Source organism: Aquarana catesbeiana, linkage group LG01, assembly GCF_042186555.1.
Source record: "Aquarana catesbeiana isolate 2022-GZ linkage group LG01, ASM4218655v1, whole genome shotgun sequence".
NCBI classification, from domain to species: Eukaryota; Metazoa; Chordata; class Amphibia; order Anura; family Ranidae; genus Aquarana; species Aquarana catesbeiana.
The window spans coordinates 407,457,139-407,481,111 of record NC_133324.1 but is presented as its reverse complement, the minus strand read 5'-3'; the positions used below and the strand labels follow the sequence as shown (position 1 = coordinate 407,481,111).

The window sequence follows — 23,973 nt, the reverse complement described above, 5'->3', positions numbered from 1 at the left end:
TATACATAAACTACATAGCGCTACGGGAACCCCGATCCTTCACCCGTCTAAAATTGCTGCTGAATTCCAAGCCTATTACGCCAAACTGTACAACATAGACTCCGACCCCTCCCCTACATTACGTGACACTAGACAAAACGCGATCCGAGATTACCTGACTGCAGCTAGACTCCCAACACTCACGGACGAGCAATCCTCAGACCTAGACACCCCAATTATCCTAAATGAGCTTCGTGCCACGGTGAACTCCTTGCCCAATGGGAAGAGCCCTGGACCTGATGGGTTCACTAAGGCATACTATAAAGCCTTCCTGACTCATCTGGAGACCCCCATGTGCAAGTATTTTAATTTTATTGCAGATGGAGGAACCATTCCATCAGAGGCACTTCTGGCACACATTACCGTAATCCCGAAAGAGGGCAAGGACCCCACCGTCCCCCCGAGCCATCGACCAATCTCGCTCCTTAACCTGGACATTAAAATTCTAGCGAAAACACTGGCAAACAGACTTAAATATCTTATCCCTGACATTATCCACCCAGACCAAACGGGATTCATAACAGGTAGAGAAGCCAGAGACAACTCTATCAGGGCGGTACACCTTATTCACTGGGCCCGTGCCCGCCCCGAGCCACAGCCTTACCTCATACTGTCAACAGACGCTGAAAAAGCGTTTGATCGCGTTGACTGGTCTTACCTGACAGAGGTGCTTAGATCACTGCGGATGGGTCAGAGAATGTTATCCTCTATATTAGCACTATATTCGGCACCTTGCGCACAGGTCAAGGTAAATGGAACCCTTTCAGCTCGCTTCCCCATCAGAAATGGCACGAGACAGGGGTGCCCCCTATCACCTCTCCTGTTCGCCTTAGTGCTGGAGCCTTTGCTCTGCACAATACGCGCTAACCCTGACATTAAGGGTCTTACGGTTGGTAACACAGAACATAAACTCTCGGCATATGCCGATGATGTCCTGTTCCATGTTTCAAACCCCCTGATCTCACTGCCCAACCTGATGAAGGAACTGAAGCTCTTTGGGTCTCTTTCAAATTTTAAAATTAACTTTTCAAAGTCAGAAATCCTTCCCATTTGCATGACATCCCAATTAACAATGAGCCTGAAATCCGCCTTCCCCTTCACCTGGGCCACGTCGGCTATTCGATACCTCGGTGTACAACTCACAGATAACTTTAACAGCCTATATACCGCAAATTACCTCCCACTGCTAGCTACAATTAAGAAAGACCTATCTCAATGGACACAGATGGCCTTCACATGGTTGGGTAGAGTGAACATAATAAAAATGAACATCTTACCACGCATACTGTTCTTTCCACAGATGCTACCAATTCGACTACCCCGATCTTTCTTCGACAAAATATCTAGCCTACTGTCAGACTTTACATGGAATGCGCGTAAACCTAGGATAGCCCTATGAGTTCTCCGACGCTCGAAACAGAATGGAGGCCTGGGCCTTCCAGACGTTAGACGATACTACTGGGCTATAGCGGTACAGAGAATGCTCAACTTTCCACACTCGCTCTAAGATATGGGTACCTCTAGAGAAGTGTTTAGCGGGTAGGAATTTATCATATGCTCCCTGGCTGTCCCGAGAGCATAGAGGACTGTCGGAGACGACGTCCCCCTTGACAACCCAGGTATTGTCAACTTGGGATAAGATTAACCCGCTGCTAAAATTGGCCCCCTCGGTGTCCCCACTGGGAGGTTTCCTATGGTTCCCTCCGGGAGAACAAATGGGTTTTTTAAAATCGTGGATAGAGGGTGGAGACGCCAGTTGTGGTAAACTTATGAAAGATGGCAAACTCCTGAGCTACGAATCTCTGCCTATAGGCAGACAGGGCACACCAATGAACTTCTGGAAATACAGACAACTACACCACTTCTTTCAATCACAAGGCCATAAGATTAGAGACCCCTCGTTTCTCACCCACCTTGAACAACTCTTTATTGCAGAAGAACCTACACCACACTTGGTCTCGGAACTGTATAAATTATTAGGCTCCTCACTCCCTCATACTACACCTGCTTATATTAGACGCTGGGAAAATGACCTAGGCATCGTATTTGCAAAGACAGACTTGACTCACTTATATCAGCTTACTTATTCATCCTCGATAGAGTCCAAGACCCAGGAAACAAACTTTAAGCTACTATCCCGCTGGTATAGAGTACCTGCGGACTTGGCCCGCTTTTACCCTTCCACATCCGAGCTGTGCTGGAGAGGATGTGGACAGAGAGGTACACTGAAACATATATGGTGGGATTGCCCTCCGATTAAATCCTTTTGTGAAGACGTACGAAACCAAATCAAAATAGTGACAGAGATAGAAATCCCTTTTTCCCCGACCCACTTTCTTCTGCAGGTCCCCCCGATCTCACTACGTAAATATAAGAAAAGTGTGCTGCCGCACTTATTAAACGCGGCTAGGCGCCTGATCCCAATTCATTGGAAGAAACACACAATTCCCACACGTACCGAGTGGATCGGAAAGGTTAGTGAGATCCGGGAGGCTGAGGACTGGGTGGCGACCAATAAAGGCCACAAAGACCGATTCCATGGCATCTGGGCTGAATACACCTCGGACCCTACTGCAGTGTCATCTAGTTTGGACGTTGCAGTATTGGAACTGGCAGACCCTACTCTTAGAGTACTTAGGCTAACAATAACTCAACCCTGTAGGCAAGACCCTAAAACCTGACTTACTCGAGGAATATTGAATCCAGCTCCGAGGGGTCCGTTGCAGAGGCAGAGGAAGCTTACCACCATTTGCAGGTAACCTGATCCAACCCCTCTCCCCCTCCCATTTCCCCCCTTCCCCCCCTTACTGTATCCCTCCTCCCCTCTTTTTTTTTTTTTTTATTTCCCTTTTATTTTCGGGTTTCTACATTTATTACTGTTAATTTGTTATAATACTAGGGAAACTCACGCGAAATAGCTAACTATGGGACGTCCAGTATAGACACGAAATCCACTGAGGGAGACCTCTGGATTTCCAAGAGCCCGATAAATTCTGCATGAACAAACCACTGTTGCATGGTCGCGGGGGCCTACATGGGAGCGGGAGGCGGATTGATGGAGGCCCCGAGCCCCCCCTTCCTGCCCCGGCCGTGGGCCACCGGGCTGTACACCCCGTGCACTCCAGAGGGCTCCCCAACTGGAATATACCCTCGCGAGCCCCTAGGCTGGTCCCTCACCATCTATATATTCCACGAACATATAGGGCCTACGGAGCCCCTGATTACCCCCTTAGTGAGTCCCATAGAGTTATCCCTAGTATAGCACCTTTCATTAGGTAAATAGTAATGTATGTATCTGTTCAACCACATATTGCATATTGTCACTGATACGACCCTGCGTGGTCATTGTTTACATGACTTACACTGTTGGACATGCCATGCTATGTCTTGTTCTAAAAATAAAAAGTTATTATACAAAAAAAAAATACCAACCAAATCGTCCTCTTCGCTCCTACCAAGACCTTCTGCACTCTAGCTCCCTTGTCCCCTCATCCCATGCTCGCCTCCAGGACTTCGTCCAAGCCTCTCCCATCCTCTGGAAAGCTCTAACCAAATCTGTCCGACTATCTCCTACTTTCAGATTATCCCTGAAAACTCATCTCTTCAGAGAAGCCTATCTGGCCCCCACCTAACAACTGTACATTTAATTTCTCCATCAGCACATCCCACAGTTATTAACTCTTGTATCTCTTGACCCGCCCTCTTAGACTGTAAGCTCTAATGAGCAGGGCCCTCCGTTTCCTACTGTATTAAAGTGTATTGTATACCCTCAAGTTGTAAAGCGCTGTGTAAACGGTCGGCGCTATATAAATCCTGAATAATAATATAACATGCGGTTCATGAAAGACAACCTGGAGACATTTTGCCAACATAAATGGGCAGCTATACCACCTGCAAAAATTTGGGGCCTCATAGACAACTATTACAAAAGACTGTATGCTGTCATTGATGCTAAAGGGGGCAATACACAGTATAAGTAGAGAAAAGAGACCTCCACTATGTCAAATGTAGAGTGTGGTGGTCCCATCCCTGGTGTGATAGCACAAGGAAATGATTCCAAGAGTGTTACCATCGCTTGTTCCATTGTACCATCGTTTGATTCCCACTAGGTTTCCTTTTTTTGTTTTTTTTCCTCACTGGCGTTTCCGCTTCTTTACCACTCAATATGCGGAGGAATTTGCCAACATTGAGGTAACGAGTAACATTTTGTTTAGGTGAGATTAGCCATTGCGGTCCTCCCGAGCTCCATCCTGTCCTAGCTGGCTAATTGTCGCACGCACGTTGCACTCCACTGCCGCCAACGTCAGTGGGAGTTGCTATGTGTGCGCCCGCACACAGTCTGTACCTTGCACAGGCGCAATGGGTTATACCCTTGGTGCGCATGCGCCATGACATAAACACAGGGGGGCACCTGGGTATCAGCAGGCACTGACACACAGGAGGCACGCCATATACTGGACCTGGACACCCACAGGTAGGTTCAATACATACCGGGACATTAGTGTATTCTCAGGGGGTGACTCACCTCCCCCCCCCGGTTGTCTCATATATTCATTCTTTACATTGTTATACCCAGGACACATCCACATAGGGACGTCTGGATATTCATCCGCCCGTTATATAGCCCACACTAAAAGCTATAACGACCATCCATCCTATGCAGCTCTGAACAATATGCACTGGTAAATATACTGGTTTGAATATATCTATGGTATTCCTTGTTGGTCTCTTCTGGTGCTTGACTTCTTTGGCTATGTGCACCCCTTTTGAGATGTCACCTATTATGCACACGCTAACAGGGAGCTGGACACTTTCAGGGCTCCCCTCTTTTCCCCTTCTCCCCCCCCCCCCCCCTCGTTCTTTTAATTACTGTTGGCCCTTATTGGGGATAATATTACGTTTTTTAGTTCCCCCTTGGGATTTTTTTTATATATTGCTATAGGGCTTTGTGATGAGAGGAGGGGGAATTCATCTCACCATGGGTTAGGCCCCACTATGAGTGTTCATTCTCTTTACCTTTTTTTTTTTTTCCCTTCTTTGCCAGTTTTTTGCTGTAGCTCCACAACTATTTAGTATTTTTCCTGTCACATGGATGCTGGAAACAGTACACCTATAACTCTTCCATCATTATGGCCTGGCGTCCATGGAACATTCTACTTGATTTAATCGCCTTCAGTGCTCTTTGAACATAGAATCATTCCATTGGGTATGTGTTGTCATGAATTTCTATTTATCAATCCACGAACCAGCATTTTCTTGCTTTTCACCCATTCATTTATTTTTCCCATATTTTCATTTCTTTTTTTATATTTTTTTTCAGCTTTTATATCGGTCACATACATTTCTTTTGTTATTTCGGTCTAAGCATTTTCACACTATTCACGCTCCAAATGTGATGTTCTTTTTCTGATAGGTCTCTTTGTATATTTGTAGAATTTATATATACGTAAATATACTCAACTCTCAATCCCTGATGAAGGTATCAGAATACTGTAAACGCGTCGGGTATCAGGGTACACCACCCCTTGGAGAGTACATATATGAGGATCTGTATTTGTGTATTTTTTGTTCTGTTTTTCATGCAATGTATTCATGCATAGTGTAGACTTCTTTACATCTTTTTATCTTATATCATTAAAGATTGTTTTATCATAGAGTTGGTGGTCTGTCAAAGTCCCATTTAGAGGGTATTTTTCCTTTTTCGAATACACAGTATGAGCTTGGAGTGATTTCATTTCTTTACTTGTTGACAGGTTTTGTTTTATGATTGTGCCATTCTGTTTTGACCTACAGTTGAATATGAATCCCATAAGAAATAAAATAAATGGGTTTTGACTGCTCACTTATGTTTTCATAAAAAAAAGGTACATAATGTATATTACCAAGGGTATGCAAACTTTTGAGCACAACTGTATATCGATAATTTAATCGGAAATGTATGCAAGAATGTTACAGGTTCCCAGAAATACAGGTGCCAAAACCAAAGAAAAACAGCACAAATCTCTAAACAGTGGGCTGTGCACTAAACATGCACCTGATTAGATTTAACTGTAGTTCTTGGTTCTCGGAACTGCCCTAAACCTGTGTAACTACCAATTAAGAGAGACCACCAAAGATGCACAAACCACTTTATACCAATGATCAGACAAAACCTCACTGAGCAAATACATAAAATTTTCATAAAAATGGCATCATATAAAAACATTTCTATAGAAAAAAGGGGTTAGGTTTCTACAAGTACACAGCATAGACCAGCAAAAGAACATAAGCAACTTCTCAGAATCATAAAATATTTAATAAGGTATATTTTTAGGGGATATACTGTGTATAAAATTTGAGATCACAATAGGAAGCTAGTTTAGACCCTCACCAAGCTAGAACTGTCACCCATTTGCAATGCTTTGCAGATTGTACTGCCACTGATACAAGGCTCTACTGAAGCATACAAAATTTCAACTAAGAAAAAAAAAAAAAAAGTAGCTTTCTGTATTGGAAAGACAAAAAATAAAAATCACATTGCTAAAGTGTAATCGATTATCTCTAAGAGCAGAAAAAAAAAAGAAAAAAAGAAAAAAAAAAAAGCAAAAACACAGATTACATTACACTAATGTAGCAACAATGCATACATATTGTTCTCATTAGTTATATTAGTAGTCAGCTGGCTTAAGGTACAAAATATAAAAGCAGAGAGAAGCTCACAGTAATAAACTACAAATAAGCTTTGCAAAAGAAGAGTAGGGGGGAAATGAAAATAGTAAAAAAGGGAAAGGAACGAAATAAAAACTGGAGTTTGCGGTTCTGTAATCTAACACAACTCTTTGTATTTAAGTGCTGTCAGTGTATGTGGAGCCCTTCCTTCCTGAAAGGAGTCTACAAGCCTTTTTCCTGCAACACACTGTGGACCACCCTTGGCACTGGAGCACAAAAATGTCATGAACCAGGAATGACTGAACATCCAGGAGGCTGTGCGTTGGTGAAGTTCAGGTGATCAATTACTTGCTCTTGCTGTCCCCATGTATTCTCTTCCTCTGTCTTGAGGTAGTTAATACAAGCCTGACTGTAGGTGTAATAGCCAGCATGTGAAGATGGTGTCCAAATCCATGGTCTTAAGAGACAGACTACCTTGGATGTTGTGACAGTCGAGAACAGAAGACATGAAGACACGAAGACACGAGGAAAGAACATTTCCCTCTGATTCGATAAAGGCGTTTCGATTCCACGCTGCATGTTGGTCCAATATTCTTTTTTGTGATTTATTGAATCTGTCTTTATTTATAAAAAGTCAAAAAGAAAAGTGCTGTGGGAGCAATCACCGTCCTTTGCTGTAGCCAGGAAAAAACTGGTCAAGCAGTGTTTGCAGGACCTTGTTTGGAACCATAGTGTAAGTCTTTCCAAGGTCAAAGCGACATGCGGGACAGCTGTAGACCTCTGCTCGAAAGGAACGTTGCAAACAACTCTGAAATCAAGAAGTACAGTTATTCAAAAATAGTTACTTCACAGTCTTACCTTTTCAAGTTACTGATTCATCACTGGGAGCTACATATCTAAAAAAGACACTGTCACATGCCCATTCAGTTTACCATGTCTCCTGATAGCCCACCCCCAAAATAAGATATTCATACCCACCCACACTCCATTGCCACCTCCCTGCAACAGGCTGTCACCCTTCATAGGCTCTGGCATGGGAGCTTATCTGGGCAGCAGCATATAAGCAATATCAGTACACTTATATACACTGCATTTACAAAATGTCAAAAAAAAAAAAAAAATCACTTAAAAACTTAAATCACTTCCGGACCGCCCACCGTGTATATTCATCGCTACTTTGACGTTAAATACTGATGTTATGGCAGCAGCTAGCTATATTTTTACACAGTGGGCGATCTGCTTTAAAAGAAAAGTGGTCCCAGCACAGACTCTATGCCCTTAGGGGACCGAAGCGACGTCAAACACCACTTCCGTCCTTAAAGGGCCCATTGCTTTTTTGTGGAAAAAAAATGACTTTTTTTTTATTGCATTTAAGTGTAAATGTGAGATCTGAGGTCTTTTTGACCCCAGATCTCACATTAAAAAGAGGCCCTTGTCTAGCTTATTTCTATTACAAGATACGTTTACATTCCTTGTAATAGGAAGAAAAGTGATAAAAATTTTTTTAAATTTTTAAAGCGTCCCGTTGCTCAAAGCTCACGCGCAGAAGCAAACGCAAGTCGCGCCCACATATGTAAGCGGTGTTCAAACCACACATGTGAGGTATCGCCGCGATAGTTTCGAGCCAGAGCAATAATTATAGCACTAGATCTCCTCTAACTCTTCACTGGTAACCTGTAGAAATTTTTAAAGCATCGCCTATGGAGATTTTTAAGTATCGTAGTTTGTCAATATTCCATGAGTGTGCGCAATTTTAAAACATGATGTGTTGGGTATCAATTTACTCAGCATAACATCATCTTTCACATTATACAAAACAATTGGGCCAACTTTACGGTTTTCTAATTAAAAAAAGTGTTTTTTCCAAAAAAAAAAAAAAAGAAAAATTGCGTCTGCAAGACCGCTGTACAAATACGGTGTGAAAAAGTATTGCCATGATCTCCATTTAATTCTCTAGGGTCTCTGGTAAAAAATAAAAAAATATATATATAATATTTGGGGGCTCTAAGTAATTTTCTAGCAAAAACTATTGATTTTAACTTGTAAACAAGTGTCAGAAATAGGCTTGGTCCTTACGTGGTTAATTTAACAAGCTGCCTCGCAGGGCCTATGTCCAAGTGCACTTACAGTAGAAAATGGCCTCAGAAAGCCAAAGATGATGCCAGGACACCATGAGGTAAGAAAAAGGGGGACTAATCCCAAATTACCATAACAGAAAAAAAAAGAAACAATAGTATACAAACAACTACCCCTAACCCCTCCACCCGGCTTCAGACTAAACCTATCTGAGAGGTCCTGCCCTGAAAGACCCTGGTGACCTGGTCAGGGCCCCTAAAAGGTGCAATATTGTCAGATTAATCCCATGTCAGAAGTGTTTGGAGGCTAGGACATCAAGTTCCACTTAGTAGACATAATTTATGGGAACGCAATTACCACTGAACATTGCCCTCTTTTCGCCAAGTACCTCTTTCTTAAAGTTCTAAACTATAGTGCAGTCATCTTTCTTCTGTTCTGTCTCTCTTTATTCCAAAGTAGAGAGCATGGGGCAATATAGTGACAGCTGCATGAGAATAGAGGACACATCAGAGAGGGGCCGGTATGCAGAAGGTTAGACCCTTCAAGAATGGTTGAGGAAGCCAATATCATGCTGGGTACTTTTACTTACCAGTTTCGACCTAGACTAAACTTCAATGCTAGAATTAATGCTTTAAAACTATAATACGTTTATGACAAGATAAAATAAACAGATTCCATTTACCTGTACATACAGCTGCACAACTAACAAAAGAATAAAGCAGAATTGAAGATTATACATGCACAATTTCAAGTGGTTTACTCACCTTGCACACATTGTGGAGGCAGGCAGTTGTAACTGGCTGGTAAACCAATTCCTGGCAGCACACACACATAAAAGTTTGCTCAACATTTTTCAGAAATTTCTAAAAAGAAAAAAAAAAAAAAATTAAGACAGCTTAATAATTTGAAAAAAAAAATTCTGTATAGAGTGTAAATATTGATTATGTCCATTTTTTGAGAGCTTAGAGCTGAACTCCAGGTAAACAGCTAAACACACAGAACAAGTACATACAAGTATACCGAAAATATTTAAATCTGGGGGCTGTCTGGAGGGCAAGTGTCGTCAACGTCAGTGGAATCCCCATCTGCATCTAAAGCATCTGGAATTCTTATCTGAGCTAAAATTAGCCACAGGAAAAAAAAGACCATAATAGCTCTCTTGCCTTTTGCGTCATACGCGTCGACCCTTCTTCCAAAACGGGGGCACGCCATATTTATAGGATCACCCAACACAAGCACAGCTAATTACAGAGTAGGTCGATATGTTTTCCCTTACCGAACCCAGAGCCTCCATATGAAGATTGGCACTCAATCTGATGCCACTGATCACACTGGAAGCATGACAGTACATGGGCAGATCTACTTCGTACACAGTACAGAGAGTCCGGGGATCCCATCACATAGGGTGGCTGTGCCCGGAGCTGAGAGGCATGCTGTCATGTAGAACCTCTCCTCCTGGTTGTCTGTCTGTTGTGGGGAGCCACTGGCTTTGAGGCACTAAGCATGTTTACAGATGGAACTTCTGACTTCACTGACTGCAAGCTGGTGTTTAAACAATTACCCTCCCCAAACAGGATATTGTGCTAAACTTGTAGGTACGTAAGAGAACCAGAACCTTCACTAAGTGGGTTTGATAATAAAGTTTCCAGAGCCAGAATAGAGCCTCTGTAAACAGAGGAGACCCCCTTCCTTGGAAATGACCCAGTAATCTAATTGTAGATGGAGAAATACTCTCTGGGTAGGGGTAGAGGAGCCAAACTGAGTCTTTGACCCGGATGAAAGAATGTCCACCTTCACCACTGCATACCAGTCAAAACCAGTGTTAATTTTGATATCAAATTTTGATTTTGTTATAGTCATAGTCTTGATTAAAATGCCATTTCAGTTTTACTCGTATTTTAGTCACCTGAATGGTTTTAGTCGTATTTTAGTGGACTAAAATCTCCAGTACATTTTAGTCAACTAAAACCTAATGGGTTTAGTTAAATTGTAGTGCATTATTTAAAGCATTTCTCAAGAATTGCCAAACTCATATTATACTCCTGGAGTAAAGATCTAACATGTTATTTACGGTATTAAAGGGGTTGTAAACCCTCAATGTTTTTCACCTTAATGCATTCGCGGGGCCGAGTCCTGCTGTCTGTGTCAATGGACGCAGCAGCAGGACTCGGGAGCCTCCAGGGAATGCAGGTGTCCGTGGGGGAACTTGAGAAGGAGGAGCCAGGAGCATTGCTGAGGGACCCCAGAAGAGAATCGGGGTCCCTCTGTGCAAAACCGTTGGGGATAGAGATATATATAAAACGTCTTTATAAATAAAACCAAGTTTTATAAAGAAATATATTGCTTTTTGACAGACAGAAGTGCAACTTTAAAATAAAAAAACAAACAAAAAAAAAAACTCTTGGCTGTAATGCCATTGAACGTTTTACCTGAATACATTACCAACATTAAATATTGAGAAAAAGAAATAAATAAGAAAATACTTTTTCTTCATTTTTATTTTCTTTCAGCAGCTTAGTAGATGCCCCCTACTTATTCTTATGTGGTAGTGCCATTTTAGTTTTAGTCGTATTTTAGTCATCTGAATTGTTTTAGCTTTAGTTGTATTTTAGTTGACTAAAAAAAATAGTGTTACTTTAGTCAACGAAAATATTTTCGTTAAGTTAACACTGATCAAGACAATTATCTTAATTTCTAAACTACACTAAAATAAAAAATAGATTTACTATTCCTGGATTAATACCTTCAAGTCTGGGTAGAAATGTTACTAAACTTTGCCAAATGACATTGTGTATTCTTTTAGTAAAGAGTTAACCACCCATTGAGTAAATGCCAGCTGAAGGATCTCTAATCAGGTCTAATTCTGCTGTATTTTCTCTTTGTGCGACCAGCAGCTACTATTCACCTTGCCACCAGTTGCGTTTATGACCTGGCCTCTTACTATGCGTCAATTGACTAACAGACTTGCTATTTTTATATCTGCACACTCAGCCCCCAATGCTGACCACATTCACAATTACAGCTTCTCCTAGTGGTGCAGCACAGTGAGCAGTTGTGACTTAATCATCTCCATGATACCTCCTCTGAGTGCATAGCTGTAGCTGCTTTTTCTCAAACGTCACTGTTGATGGTATTTTTTTACTAAATTGTGAAGCTTTATTATAAAAGATGAGCAGCTTTTTAATGTAATTTACTTGTGTCCCAGAGTTCAGCTTACTTTAATCAAGAAACTGTAGCTACATTAACACCACTTACAGGGCCCTCCTTAATTGAAGACAGAACCTGGTCCCACAGCTTCTGGTTTTGAGAGTCCTCTTTAATAAGCCAATCCTGCTGTTCTGTTAGTTGAAATGTTTCTCCACCCTTCTTCTCCTCCTCCTCTTTCTCCTCCACCTCCTCTTCCTCCTCCTCCTTCTCCTCCTCCGACAGCTTCACAGACTTAGATGGTAAGGTGTCCTCATTTTTCTCATCTGAAATCATTTTCAACATAAGAAGATTGAATATAAATATACAGTAAAACGATAAACACAACGGAGCAGACATACAAAGCTTGAAGCAGGAAGACCTAATGCACCTTGGGAGGTGTAAGCTTCATTAGTAAACAATGCCCTCTACTGGTCATAACCAGCTCTGAGCCCAGTTTGAAAACATATGTCTAACCAGGATTAAAAGGAGAAGTACAGCCAAAGCTGTACTTATCTTATGGATGACAGGAGTGCAGTTCGGTCTGCACTCCTGTGACCCTGTGTTTTCAGCAGAGAGCGGGCTTAAGTCTGCTCCTTGCTGACATCACAGAGTCTGTCCAGGCTCGGCATCATCACGACCATGGAGTCGGGATCCGCCCACATCCCTGGAATGACACCCAGCTCAGCCTCTCAACGAGCCACTGAGAGCCTGAGCTGGCTACTACCGCCCCCTCCACAGCCCAGCACTGCAGTGAGCAAGGAGGGGGCAGAGCAGACAGCGGTGAATGACAGTCAACAGCTCCTTGCTCAGGGAGCTGTGAGAACCAAGCGATCGGCAGTGTTTGATCACTCAGTTCTCAAAGTTAGAGGCGTCGGGGGACCGATGCTGCATCCACCTAGGTAAGTATGAATCTGGAAAAAAAAAAAAAAATTATATATACCTGTTCTCATCACCGGTATATAGCAGTCTTGTGGCTTCTATCAGTTCCTGGTTATAGCTTGCAGGAGGACTTTTCATACTGCACTGGCTGTCCCATTAGGATTCAGGACCCATGAACCTCTGTATGGACAGTGCTGATTGGCCCTGTGCTGATTACAGGCACTATCCCAAAAAAAAAAAGCTGTCTCGCAATACACACCAAACTGAGCAAGTGCAGCCTGACTCCAAAGGCTCTGAACTATCCGGACCGAGTGGAAGAAGGAGGATCTGTGCATACAGGAACAAACAGTCTTTTTACACAATGCGGAGGATTAACCCCTTAGGTTCCACAGTGAGTATAACAAGCCTGCTTTACTGCATCTACAGACCGATTTTACTGTTGTGGGTTTAGGCTGGTTTCACACGGGCGTTGTTTATTTGTTTAGTTCAGTCACATTTTTTTTGTTAAAAAAAATGGTCAAAAGCGGATATGGATACCAATTTTTACATCCGTTTTCATATCCGCCGGGCATCCATTTTTTGCAAAAGAAATAGTGAATGAACTGAACTTCAAACACTATATATAGCTGGTTTCTTAGGAGGGGGCCAGGAAGCCGGCCGTAACGCCCTTATCAACCGATGAGTCATCAGCTGTCAGCGGGGTTCCCCACTGACAGCTAAATGTAAAAAAAGAAAATAAAAAGCGGAAAAAAAAGGGTTTAAAAACAGACGTCAGCGTTTTTCGTCCGTTAGGTTTTTTTTTTTTTTTTTTTTTTACAGATGAAAAGATAGGGTTTTCTTCTGTCATAAAGAGAAAATTGAGTACTGTCCGTGATACTTTTCTTATTTGCACTAACATACAATTTTTCAGGACAAGCTTTCGGGGTATGTCCCCTTCTTCAAGGTCCAAGCAGTACTGATTCACAAATTTTTAAGCAGAATGTTAAAGAAGAAGAAGAAAAAAAAAAGAGAGAAAACCGTACACATACAAATCAATGGTAATAAAGATAGCTAGATAAAGATTCTTTAGGAGACTAAGGCTCAAAGAATACTTTGACAGTAAGGAAAGGAATCCTAGGACAATAGGAGATTACAAAAGGAAAAAGAACAGCAACTTCACACCTCCACAAGGACGCAACCCCAAACTGGATACCTATATTGACAGCTTCAGGCTGCGAGTTACATCCCTGATATCCACCCAGCAAAAGAAAATATTATACAACCTTTCACCACTGGAGCGAAGAGCTGTACATGATCTGCGCAATAATCAGGCCATAACCATCAAACCAGCAGATAAAGGGGGAGCAGTCGTTGTGATGGATACAGACAAATATATACAAGAGGGCCAGAGGCAGCTGGCAAATACTACTTACTACAAAAAACTGGATTATAATCCGACCCAGGATTTTACTCAGCAATTAAAAGGTCTCATTGTGACAATACCAAGCCACCTACATTCAGAACTCATCAATGCGATTCCGGATAATCCAGAAATTGGAGACTTCTACATGCTGCCCAAGATCCACAAGCCAGGAAATCCAGGCAGACCCATTATAATCAGCAGGAAACTTCACTCTGATTATGAAGTCACAAATAATGGTAGCAAACCCTGCAATAAAAAACGCTGCAAACTATGCAACCAGATAAATCTATCCAAAAGTGTTACACACACAAATGGGACCTTCAATATCATGGGATCTTACAGCTGTACCTCAAGTAATGTTGTGTACCTCAACCAATGCAAAAAGTGCAGCAAAGAATCTTATGTTGGTGAAACAGGACAGAAGTTGCAAGCGAGGATGAATTTGCACAGACATACCATCAAAGAACATAAAGAAGACAGTTTATGCACACCTGTGGGACATCATTTCTCACAACCGGACCACACTATAGAAGACCTCAATGTTTTAGTTCTTAAAGGGAATTTCAGAACTATCCAGGAAAGGAAAACGTTTGAACTAAGAATGATAATTCTTTTTGACACGAAGAATAATGGCCTGAATTTAGATATTGGTTTCCTTACACATTATGCTAAAGTTTTACGACCCCTCTGTGACTAGTACCCCCCTAGCTCTCCCTCCGTCTTATCTCACTAACTCTGCGCTATCTTTATTACCATTGATTTGTATGTGTTTGGTTTTCTCTCTTTTTTTTTCTTCTTTAACATTCTGCTTAAAAATTTGAGAATCAGTACTGCTTGGACCTTGAAGAAGGGGACATACCCCGAAAGCTTGTCCTGAAAAATTGTATGTTAGTGCAAATAAAAAAAGTATCATGAACAGTACTCAATTTTCTCTGTCACAATTGCACTAATACGGCTACAATCAAATCAAGTACTTCTGTCATAAAAAAACGGAGCTTGGCAGAGACGCATGTTAGCAGATGATCTTCCACTATCCCATGGAGATACATGTATGTCCGTTTTTCATCCGTCAACAGATGGATGAAAAATGGACATACGGAACGCCTGTTTGAAAGGGCCTTAGGAACACTTTAAGATGTGCTTGAAATTATAAAATTTAGCAGGTTTATAAAATGCTGCACTGTATTATAGGCATGCTGTACATAAAATAGAAATATAAAAGCATTGGGATTTAAAAATAATTCTTGCTTAAGACAGAGCCTCACTATACTTTGGTCCTAGTGACTGAGGGGTCTGTGATGAGGGATCTGCGATGGGAGGATCTGTGACTGGGGGGGTGGAATCTGTGGATGAGTGGGTCTGTAATGTGGAGAGGGGACTGAGGACACTGATATAAGGGCTTGTTCATACTTGTGCAGAGATGTATATTTTTTTGCACTAGAAAAACACAGGTCTCTGCAAGGGGGGCAATTGTGATGAGGAGGGCCTGTTATGAGGGATCTGTGATGGAAAAATCTGTGATGGGGCAGGGGATCATAGTGACTGAGGGGTCTGGGATGAGAGGATCTGTGATAAGGGTCTGTGATGGGGAATATATGATTGGGGCGGGGGATCTGAGGACACAGATATAAGGGCTTGTTAACACTTGTGCAGAGATGTATATTTTCCTGCACTAGAATAAACACAGGTCTCTACAAGGGCAATAGAAAACAATTGTTTTCTATATGTCCTGTTCAAACTGCAACAGTGTCTCTGAGTACTGAGCGGTGCGAAATGCATACCGTGTACCCTTTTTCTGCGACGATTGGAGCTCATCTGCAGGCTCTACGTACGCAGTGCATAAAAATTAAATGTAATTTTGACATTTCAATAATGTAGAAAGAAAAAAAGGACAAAGTGCGATGTACATAAATGCGCACTGTCATCCCAGTTCCTGGACGTCACACTAAGAGGTGTCCACACAGTAGAACCTTGCATTTTAGCATATAGGCCAGGATGTTTGGGCCCTAAAGGTAGGGGGGCTGACATGCATGGGAGGCTGTGATGTGAAGAATCATAGCACGAACATGACACTAGGACCTTCGCTGGAAGAAAATTTTACTGACTGGGCCCCCGTTCCTTTTTTTTAGTACCCCTGTCTTAGGTGATATCCCCATATCCTCTGTCTCAAAACAAGGGACCCAATTCCTCCTCACTTTAAAAACTGTGGGCTAAGATGTGCAAATTATTCCTAACTTGCATACAGCTGTCCTGAGCACGTTCTCATCATGAGGTGTCTATTTTCATATCCAAATTTGTCTCACCCTATTTATTTTTATAGACAACTATTCAACATGCTTTAAATATATTCTATATCAGAATTCCACAATTATGGCTATTGGGAGCGACAATTTGATTGTTCAAGGATTGCGATCCATCTATTTATATTTTTTAGCTCAGAATATATTTATTTCTCCTTTGCATCGTGATATGCAATCTCTATTTAAATTAGTTCATTACCTTTTTTTATTACTTAATTTTACATTTTGTTTTTATGTATACAGCATTTGGCTTCCTAAGGCCTCATGCACACTGCAGCTTATAAAAGCTGCTTTTACAGTCATTTTATCTTTTTATTTTTTCTGCCTCTAAACTCCCCTCTATGTTAGCCTATGTGCCCATGCACACTATAGGCATTTTGGGGAATTTAGAGACAAAAAAAAAAAACCCTCAAAAGTGTCTTAACACACGTTAATGCTGGGTGTGTTCCTTTATGTGCATTAATGCGCATGCAAAGTGCAGCTTTTTACTGTGTTTTTGCTGCTAAACTCCTGTAGGAGAAGAGAGCTTCAATAGCATACAGTGTGCATGAGGCCTTATTGTGATGCGTTTGCTTCACATGGAAGCAAGTGCAATTTTTCATTCGCACATTTGTTCTGTGCACTGCCTTTGTGCCCAATGTTTGGACGTTGTCGGTGCTCTGTATGGATTTGCTTTGTAGTAGTCCCTTATGTGTTCCAGCATCCCGGAATTCCACTTTTGAAGGCCGGCATGCATTTTAGTGTACACAATAGCCTGACAAATGATATTAAAGGCACATTGCCTTTTTAGATTTCTCTTCCTATGAATCATCGTAACATTCTGGGATCCTGACATGATGGGGTGAGTGGCCTCTTGGGCAATGTTTCACCCACACATTAACCACTTAAGCCCCGGACCATTTGGCTAGCAAAAGACCAGTGCGTTTATTGCGATTCGGCACTGCGTAGCTTTAACTGACAATTGTGCGATGTGGCTCCCAAACAAAATTGACATCCTTTTTTCCCCACAAATAGAGCTTTCTTTTGGTGGTATTTGATCATCTCTGCGGTTTTTATTTTTTGCGCTATAAACAAAAAAATAGCGATGATTTTGAAAAAAAAAAAACACATTATTTTTTACTTTTTGCTATAATAAATATCTCCAAAAAATATATTAAAAAAAAAAAAACAAAAAAACTTTTTTTCCCCTCAGTTTACGCCGATACGTATTCTTCTACAGATTTTTGGTAAAAAAAAAAAAAAAAAAGCGCAATAAGCGTTTATTGATTGGTTTGCGCAAAAGTTATAGCGTCTACAAAATAGGGGATAGTTTTATGGCATTTTCATAATTTTTTTTTTTTTTTAACTAGTAATGGCGGAGGATCAGCAATTTTTATTGTGACTGTGACATTATGGCGGACAGATCGAACACATTTGGCGCTATTTTGGGACCAGTCACATTTATACAGCGACCAGTGCGATTAAAAATGCATTGATTACTGTAAATGTGACTGGCAGTGAAGGGATTAACCACTAGGTGGCACTATAGGGGTTAAGTGTGTCCTAGGGAGTGATTCTAACTTGGGGGGGGGCTATGTTTGACACGACACTGATCACCGCTCCCGATTGCAGAGAGCTGTGATCAGTGTCCTGTCACTAGGCAGAACAGGGAAATGCTTGTTTACATCAGCATTTCCCCATTCTTCCTCTCTGTGAGACGATCACGGGTATCCCCGCAGACATTGAGTTCTTAAAACCGCTTCTTAAAGGGCAACGTACAGGTACGTTAATCTGCCTGTACGTGCCCTTCTGCCAACGTATATATCGTCGTGAGCCGGTCGGCAAACAGTTAACTTGCACTTATTCTGAATTTGTCTTGTGTCATGCATGTCCTTTATTACACACATATGTACACTCTTTTTACTGATTTGTGAATTATTCTGATTGCTGCTCTCAAGAAGTATACCAGTTGGTTTTAAGTTATGCTGCTTCTGTGCATTTTGATGGTTTATAGGTTTTGATGTAATTGTTTTCTGTACTTCCGTTTTGAGTTGGGCCTTCCCCCATACAAAAGGAGGAGCCTATTACTTGTCCCTTGCCCATTTTTCTATTTAAATAGTGTAGAATGCCAGACAGGTTAGCTCTGATGAAGAGGGCCAGTCTTTCGAAACACGTTAGCTACTGTATCTGCTGGGGAGGGTTGCCTAAATCTGTCTCTTCGCCAGTGTGTCCGGTCTACAGCCAGATCAGCTTCTTGGTGATTCTATGTATTTATGACCAAGTTGGTTTGTGAGTATATTTCTTATGCATTTTCTACAATAAATGGTATCAGAGGTAAAGCACAAGCTTGGTGCAACCTTTTTATTTTCTCATTTAGCTTGAAAGATTCCCCTGATCTGAATTTAGCTACTGCCAAATTTGAAATCAGCATGGCTGTGTGTGTCTCTGTCAGCACAACTACATCATTCATTCACAGGAATCTGTAAATTAAAATATGAACCCCTTCTGCCACCACAGCAAAAGGACTGCTAGTAGTCAATGGCACACTATGTGGTGGCGCCGTCACCGCACCTGTAGTCCACTGACACTTCCCCCAGCCCTAGAAACAAAAGGTCTGTACCCGACAGCTGCAGAAAGACAGAAAGAGTCCTCAAGAGCCAGAGCATTACACCAACGATCCATAAATCACAGTTGCAATACTTTCCAGGGTCCTATGTACAAATAAACACATGCACATTTTATTTTAATGGGTACATTCATGTTTGTTTTTTTATGCAAAGTGTAGACGTAGCCTTTACAGGCATAGATTTAGTCCTCCTGCTAATATCCAAAGCACAAAACTGGGGTAAACTACTTTATATACCACACATGTGGCTCTCCATAGAAATACACAAATTAACTGGAATAGATATACTGAACAAATTCATGGAAGAAAATGAAGTCAAGACAATTATTAAACAGTAATCTAAAATAAAAAGCAGCTTTAATAAATATTACAGAATTATCAGGACAGTTTTTTCAGAAAACATACCATCTTCAATAGGCCTTTTCTGGTTTCCGTTGCTTTGGGTGCCACTATATTTGGCGTTGCTACGGGTGCCATGGCTGTGCTCTGGGGTACTTGGCTTACTCTGGCTCCGGGAACTCTGATTCGATGAACTGGCTGGACTACTGGGTTCAGATTTTGTAGGCGGTTTCTTTACTTTTTTCTCTTTGTTAGCCATGGCTTCCAAATATCCCTCTGGAAACTATAGTAAATGCCATAAAAATTCAATATTTTATAAATTTACCATAATCATAAAGAGCATGTAACCGCTCACAAAATCTGTATAAAATGACCTGGTCTTGTATGGGATTAGCACTTTATCCTAAACTATATAGCTTTAGAATAAAACATTTTTGGCAGGCAGGCATGCAAGCAGGTTTTTATTGTACTATTGAACTCCTCTGCAACAAATGGGTCTTACCTGCAAACAATGTTTCTTCTGAATATGTATTGAGCTACATACAGTAACTCACAAAAGTGAGTACACCCCTCACATTTTTGTAAATATTTTAATATATCTTTTCATGTGACAACACTGAAGAAATTACACTTTGCTACAATGTAGTGAGTGTACAGCCTGTATAACAGTGTAAATTTGCTGTCACCTCAAAATAACAACACATAGCCATTAATGTCTAAACCGCTGGCAAAAGTGAGTACACCCCTGAGTGAAAATGTTCTAATTGGGCCCAAAGTGTCAATATTTTGTGTGGCCACCATTTTTGTCCAGAACTGCTTTAACCCTCTTGGGCATGGAGTTCACCAGAGCTTCACAGGCTGCCACTGGAGTCCTCTTCCACTCCTCCATGACGACATCACGGATCTGGTGGATGTTAGAGACCTTGTGCTCTTCTACCTTCCGTTTGAGGATACCCCACAGAAGCTCAACAGGGTTTAGGTCTGGAGACATGCTTGGCCAGCCCATTTACCTTTACCCTCAGCTTCTTTAGCAAGGCAGTGGTCGTCTTGGAGGTGTGTTTGGGGTCATTATGTTGGAATACTGCCCTGCGGCCCAATCTCCGAAGGGAGGGGGATCATTCTCTGCTTCAGTATGTCACAGTACATGTTGGCATTCAAGGTTCCCTCAATGAACTGTAGCTCCCCAGTGTCAGCAGCACTCATACAGCCTCAGACCATGACACGCACACCACCATGCTTGACTGTAGGCAAGACGCACTTATCTTTGTACTTCTCACCTGGTTGCCACCACACATGTTTGACACCATCTGAACCAAATAGGTTTATCTTGGTCTCATCAGACCACAGGACATGGTTCTAGTAATACATGTCCTTAGTCTGCTTGTCTTCAGCAAACTGTTTGCAGGCTTTCTTGTGCATCATCATTATAAGAGGCTTGCTTCTGGGACGACATTCATGCAGACCAATTTGATGCAGTGTGCAGCGTATGGTCTGAGCACTGACAGGTTGACCCCCCACCCCTTCAACCTCTGCAGCAATGCTGGCAGCACTCATGCGTCTATTTCCCAAAGACAACCTCTGGATTTGACGCTGAGCACGTGCACTCAACTTCTTTGGTCGACGATGGTGAGGCCTGTTCTAAGTGGAACCTGTTAAACCGCTGTATGGCATTGGCCACGGTGCTGCAGCTCAGTTTCAGGGTCTAGGCAATCCTCTTATAGCCTAGGCCATCTTTATGTAGAGCAACAATTCTTTTTTTTCACATCCTCAGAGAGTTCTTTGCCATGAGGTGCCATGTTGAATGTCCAGTGACCAGTATAAGAGAATGAGAGCGATAACACCAAATTTAACACACCTGCTCCCCATTCACACCTGAGATCTTGTAACACTAACGAGTCATAAGACACAGGGGAGGGAAAATGGCTAACTGGGCCCAATCTGGACATTTTCAGTTAGGGGTGTACTCACTTTTGTTGCCAGCGGTTTAGACATTAATGGCTGTGTGTTGAGTTATTTTGAGGGGACAGCATATTTACACTTATACAAGCTGTACACTCACTACTTTACATTGTAGCAAAGTGTCATTTCTTCAGTGTTGTCACATGAAAAGATATAATAAAATATTTACTAAAATGTGAGGGGTGTACTCACTTTTGTGAGATACTATATGTGCATCTCTGTATACATTCTCAGCTCAGTAATACTATAGGTCATATATTCATTAAATAAAGCTGTAGGCTGAATTACATAGATGTGACTTGTTAGTGTGTTTTGCAGCCCTGTGTGTTTATTAAATTGAAAGACTAATTCACAATGTGTCTCTGGTGTCACCTGTAAAGTCAGTCCAAGTTTTTTTGAGCGTTCTATGCCTTCCGCAGTCCATGGGGCAGGCTCTACATCATCCCTCCGCAATAGGTATCTCCACACTAGGAATCCACACTTGCCTATTTCAGGCCAGTATTTTACCACCTGTGCAACAAAAGGTCAGGCAGTATTCATAGTGTTTTTTCACAACAAATAGATTCGGAAATAGAAAATGTGCAATTCAAATTAACGTATGCAAATAATTCTGCTCTCTTTGCTTAACTTTGTTATGACAACTCAGTAATGCAGTACATTAAATAAACAGCCAAAAAGCTATCACCTGCAAAGTATTTTATAAATATAAAACTAAAAGCAAAATCAACAATCTGATTAGTTGTTACATTTTTAAACTGCTATTAATGAAAAGTTTACTTATATACTGCCAACACAAATAATCCCTTCTGACAAAATCAGTCAATTTAAAGAAAAACAATGGATGGATTTCAGGTTAAATTAATTCTGGGAACAGGAAAGTAGACACATTTAAGCAGCAATTCTCATGGGGTTGAAGACCTTGTAAATGCCATCATATCTGTTGCCATCTTCAGGGGCATATTTGCTGATTCTACGCCCCTTTGAGCTTCGGACTACACGGACAGGTTTTCCAGCTCTCCAATTCTTAGACTCGGCTCCATCTTTATCATTCAGGGCCGCATCACAATTTAGGGCCAGGGCCCTAGAAGGGGATGCAAGAACATGAGAGCACAATAAATGTTCTGCATTATGAACTACTTAATCAATCAAGTAACCATCATGGTGTTAAAATAACACCAGAAAGGGTAAAGTATTAAGTCTCCTTTGTAAAAAGTCTAAAAAAAAAAAAAAACACCATATAATTGCATAATGTAGTTCTTACCAAACCCTAATCATGTTAGGAACTTGTTCATGAAGAAATATGGTATTTTTTTTAGGAATTAATTCTAAATACATTTATAACAGGTCATAATTAATAGAGTCTCTAATAGGTGCACATTTATAGATAGCTCTTGTAGATAGTGATGGAAAGCTCTTGCCACCAAGGTTAATGTATGTAGCATTTAGTAACAAAAGTAATGGCCCATACACATGATCCAAAAATCGGACGACAGATGGGCAGTTTTTTTTTTTTTTTTTGCATGCTAGTCGCATATCGAAAATGGAGAGGTTACTAAAGTTACGAAAATTCTCGTACGACAGAATAAAAAAATATCGGAAGTGATGTAATGTGTTGTAGTGTATTTGTATTGTATTTTAGGATGACAACTGTACTGCTTAAACGAAAATGGTACGATCTGGTATCAGCCGGAAAAAAAATTTGCGCAGGTCCGATCAGATAATATCGGGTGAACTGTCGTGATCGGCTCTCGAAAGCTCTGTACTAACAATCGGATGATCATGCAATTGTTTCAAAAGCTGTATTTTTCATCCGATTTTCGGACTGTGTGTATAGGCCATAAATAAAGTTTTCAAATAGATGGTAATGTATACACACTCGTAATTTTTGAACAATTAAAAAAATGAGAATATGTAAAAAAAATACATCAAATGATCTTTATGATCTCCTGTTTAACTTAACCAAAAAAAAAAAACAAAACAAAAAAAAAACCCCACATTTTTAGATGTGCTGGTAAGACCTAAAGACATACAGATAATAGACCCATAAATGCTACATTTTATGTTCTGATATATGAAGGAACATGAATCACCACAGTGACAATTAAAAGGAAAAACCCAAAGTACAGAAAACCACATTGGACTATCACAAACATAAAAACCTCAGTGAGCAAAATCTATTGAAAAACAAACCCATTGGTATCTTCCGCTTCTCTTGGCTGCAAGCTCCACAGGTATAGGATTTCTGGTATCTAGTAATGTTATATTATACTGTGTCTTAATAAAGAACTTAAAAAAACAAGGAAGAAAGCAACTTTTGTTTTGTAATTCTAGGCTAAAACACACAAATAGTCCTGTGAGACACAGCACATTGCCTGATTCTTAGACGTGCACTGGTATGTGCATGACAAATCCCATCAATTTCTGTGAAAACAGACAGGCCTGCAATTTAGTTTAGCAAATACAATTTGCACCAATATGCCCAGAGGTACAACCCAGTGTCTGGGGGGCAGCTAAGGCAGTAACATGTTACACCCTGAATA

General features: G+C 41.1%; 1 protein-coding gene across 1 annotated transcript in view; it reads right to left on the bottom strand.

The window, feature by feature from the left end:
* Positions 1-6,150: 6,150 nt before the first annotated feature.
* UHRF2 (ubiquitin like with PHD and ring finger domains 2) overlaps positions 6,151-23,973 on the bottom strand; it is a 152,890-nt gene continuing 135,067 nt past the window's right edge. The window contains exons 11-16 of the mRNA XM_073635195.1: positions 22,352-22,514; positions 21,806-21,943; positions 19,541-19,757; positions 12,019-12,233; positions 9,528-9,626; positions 6,151-7,495 (exon numbers count right to left, since the gene is read on the bottom strand). Coding sequence (XP_073491296.1) covers positions 7,349-7,495; positions 9,528-9,626; positions 12,019-12,233; positions 19,541-19,757; positions 21,806-21,943; positions 22,352-22,514 — 979 coding nt within the window. The 3' untranslated portion in view covers positions 6,151-7,348. The remainder of the gene's footprint in view (positions 7,496-9,527; positions 9,627-12,018; positions 12,234-19,540; positions 19,758-21,805; positions 21,944-22,351; positions 22,515-23,973) is intronic.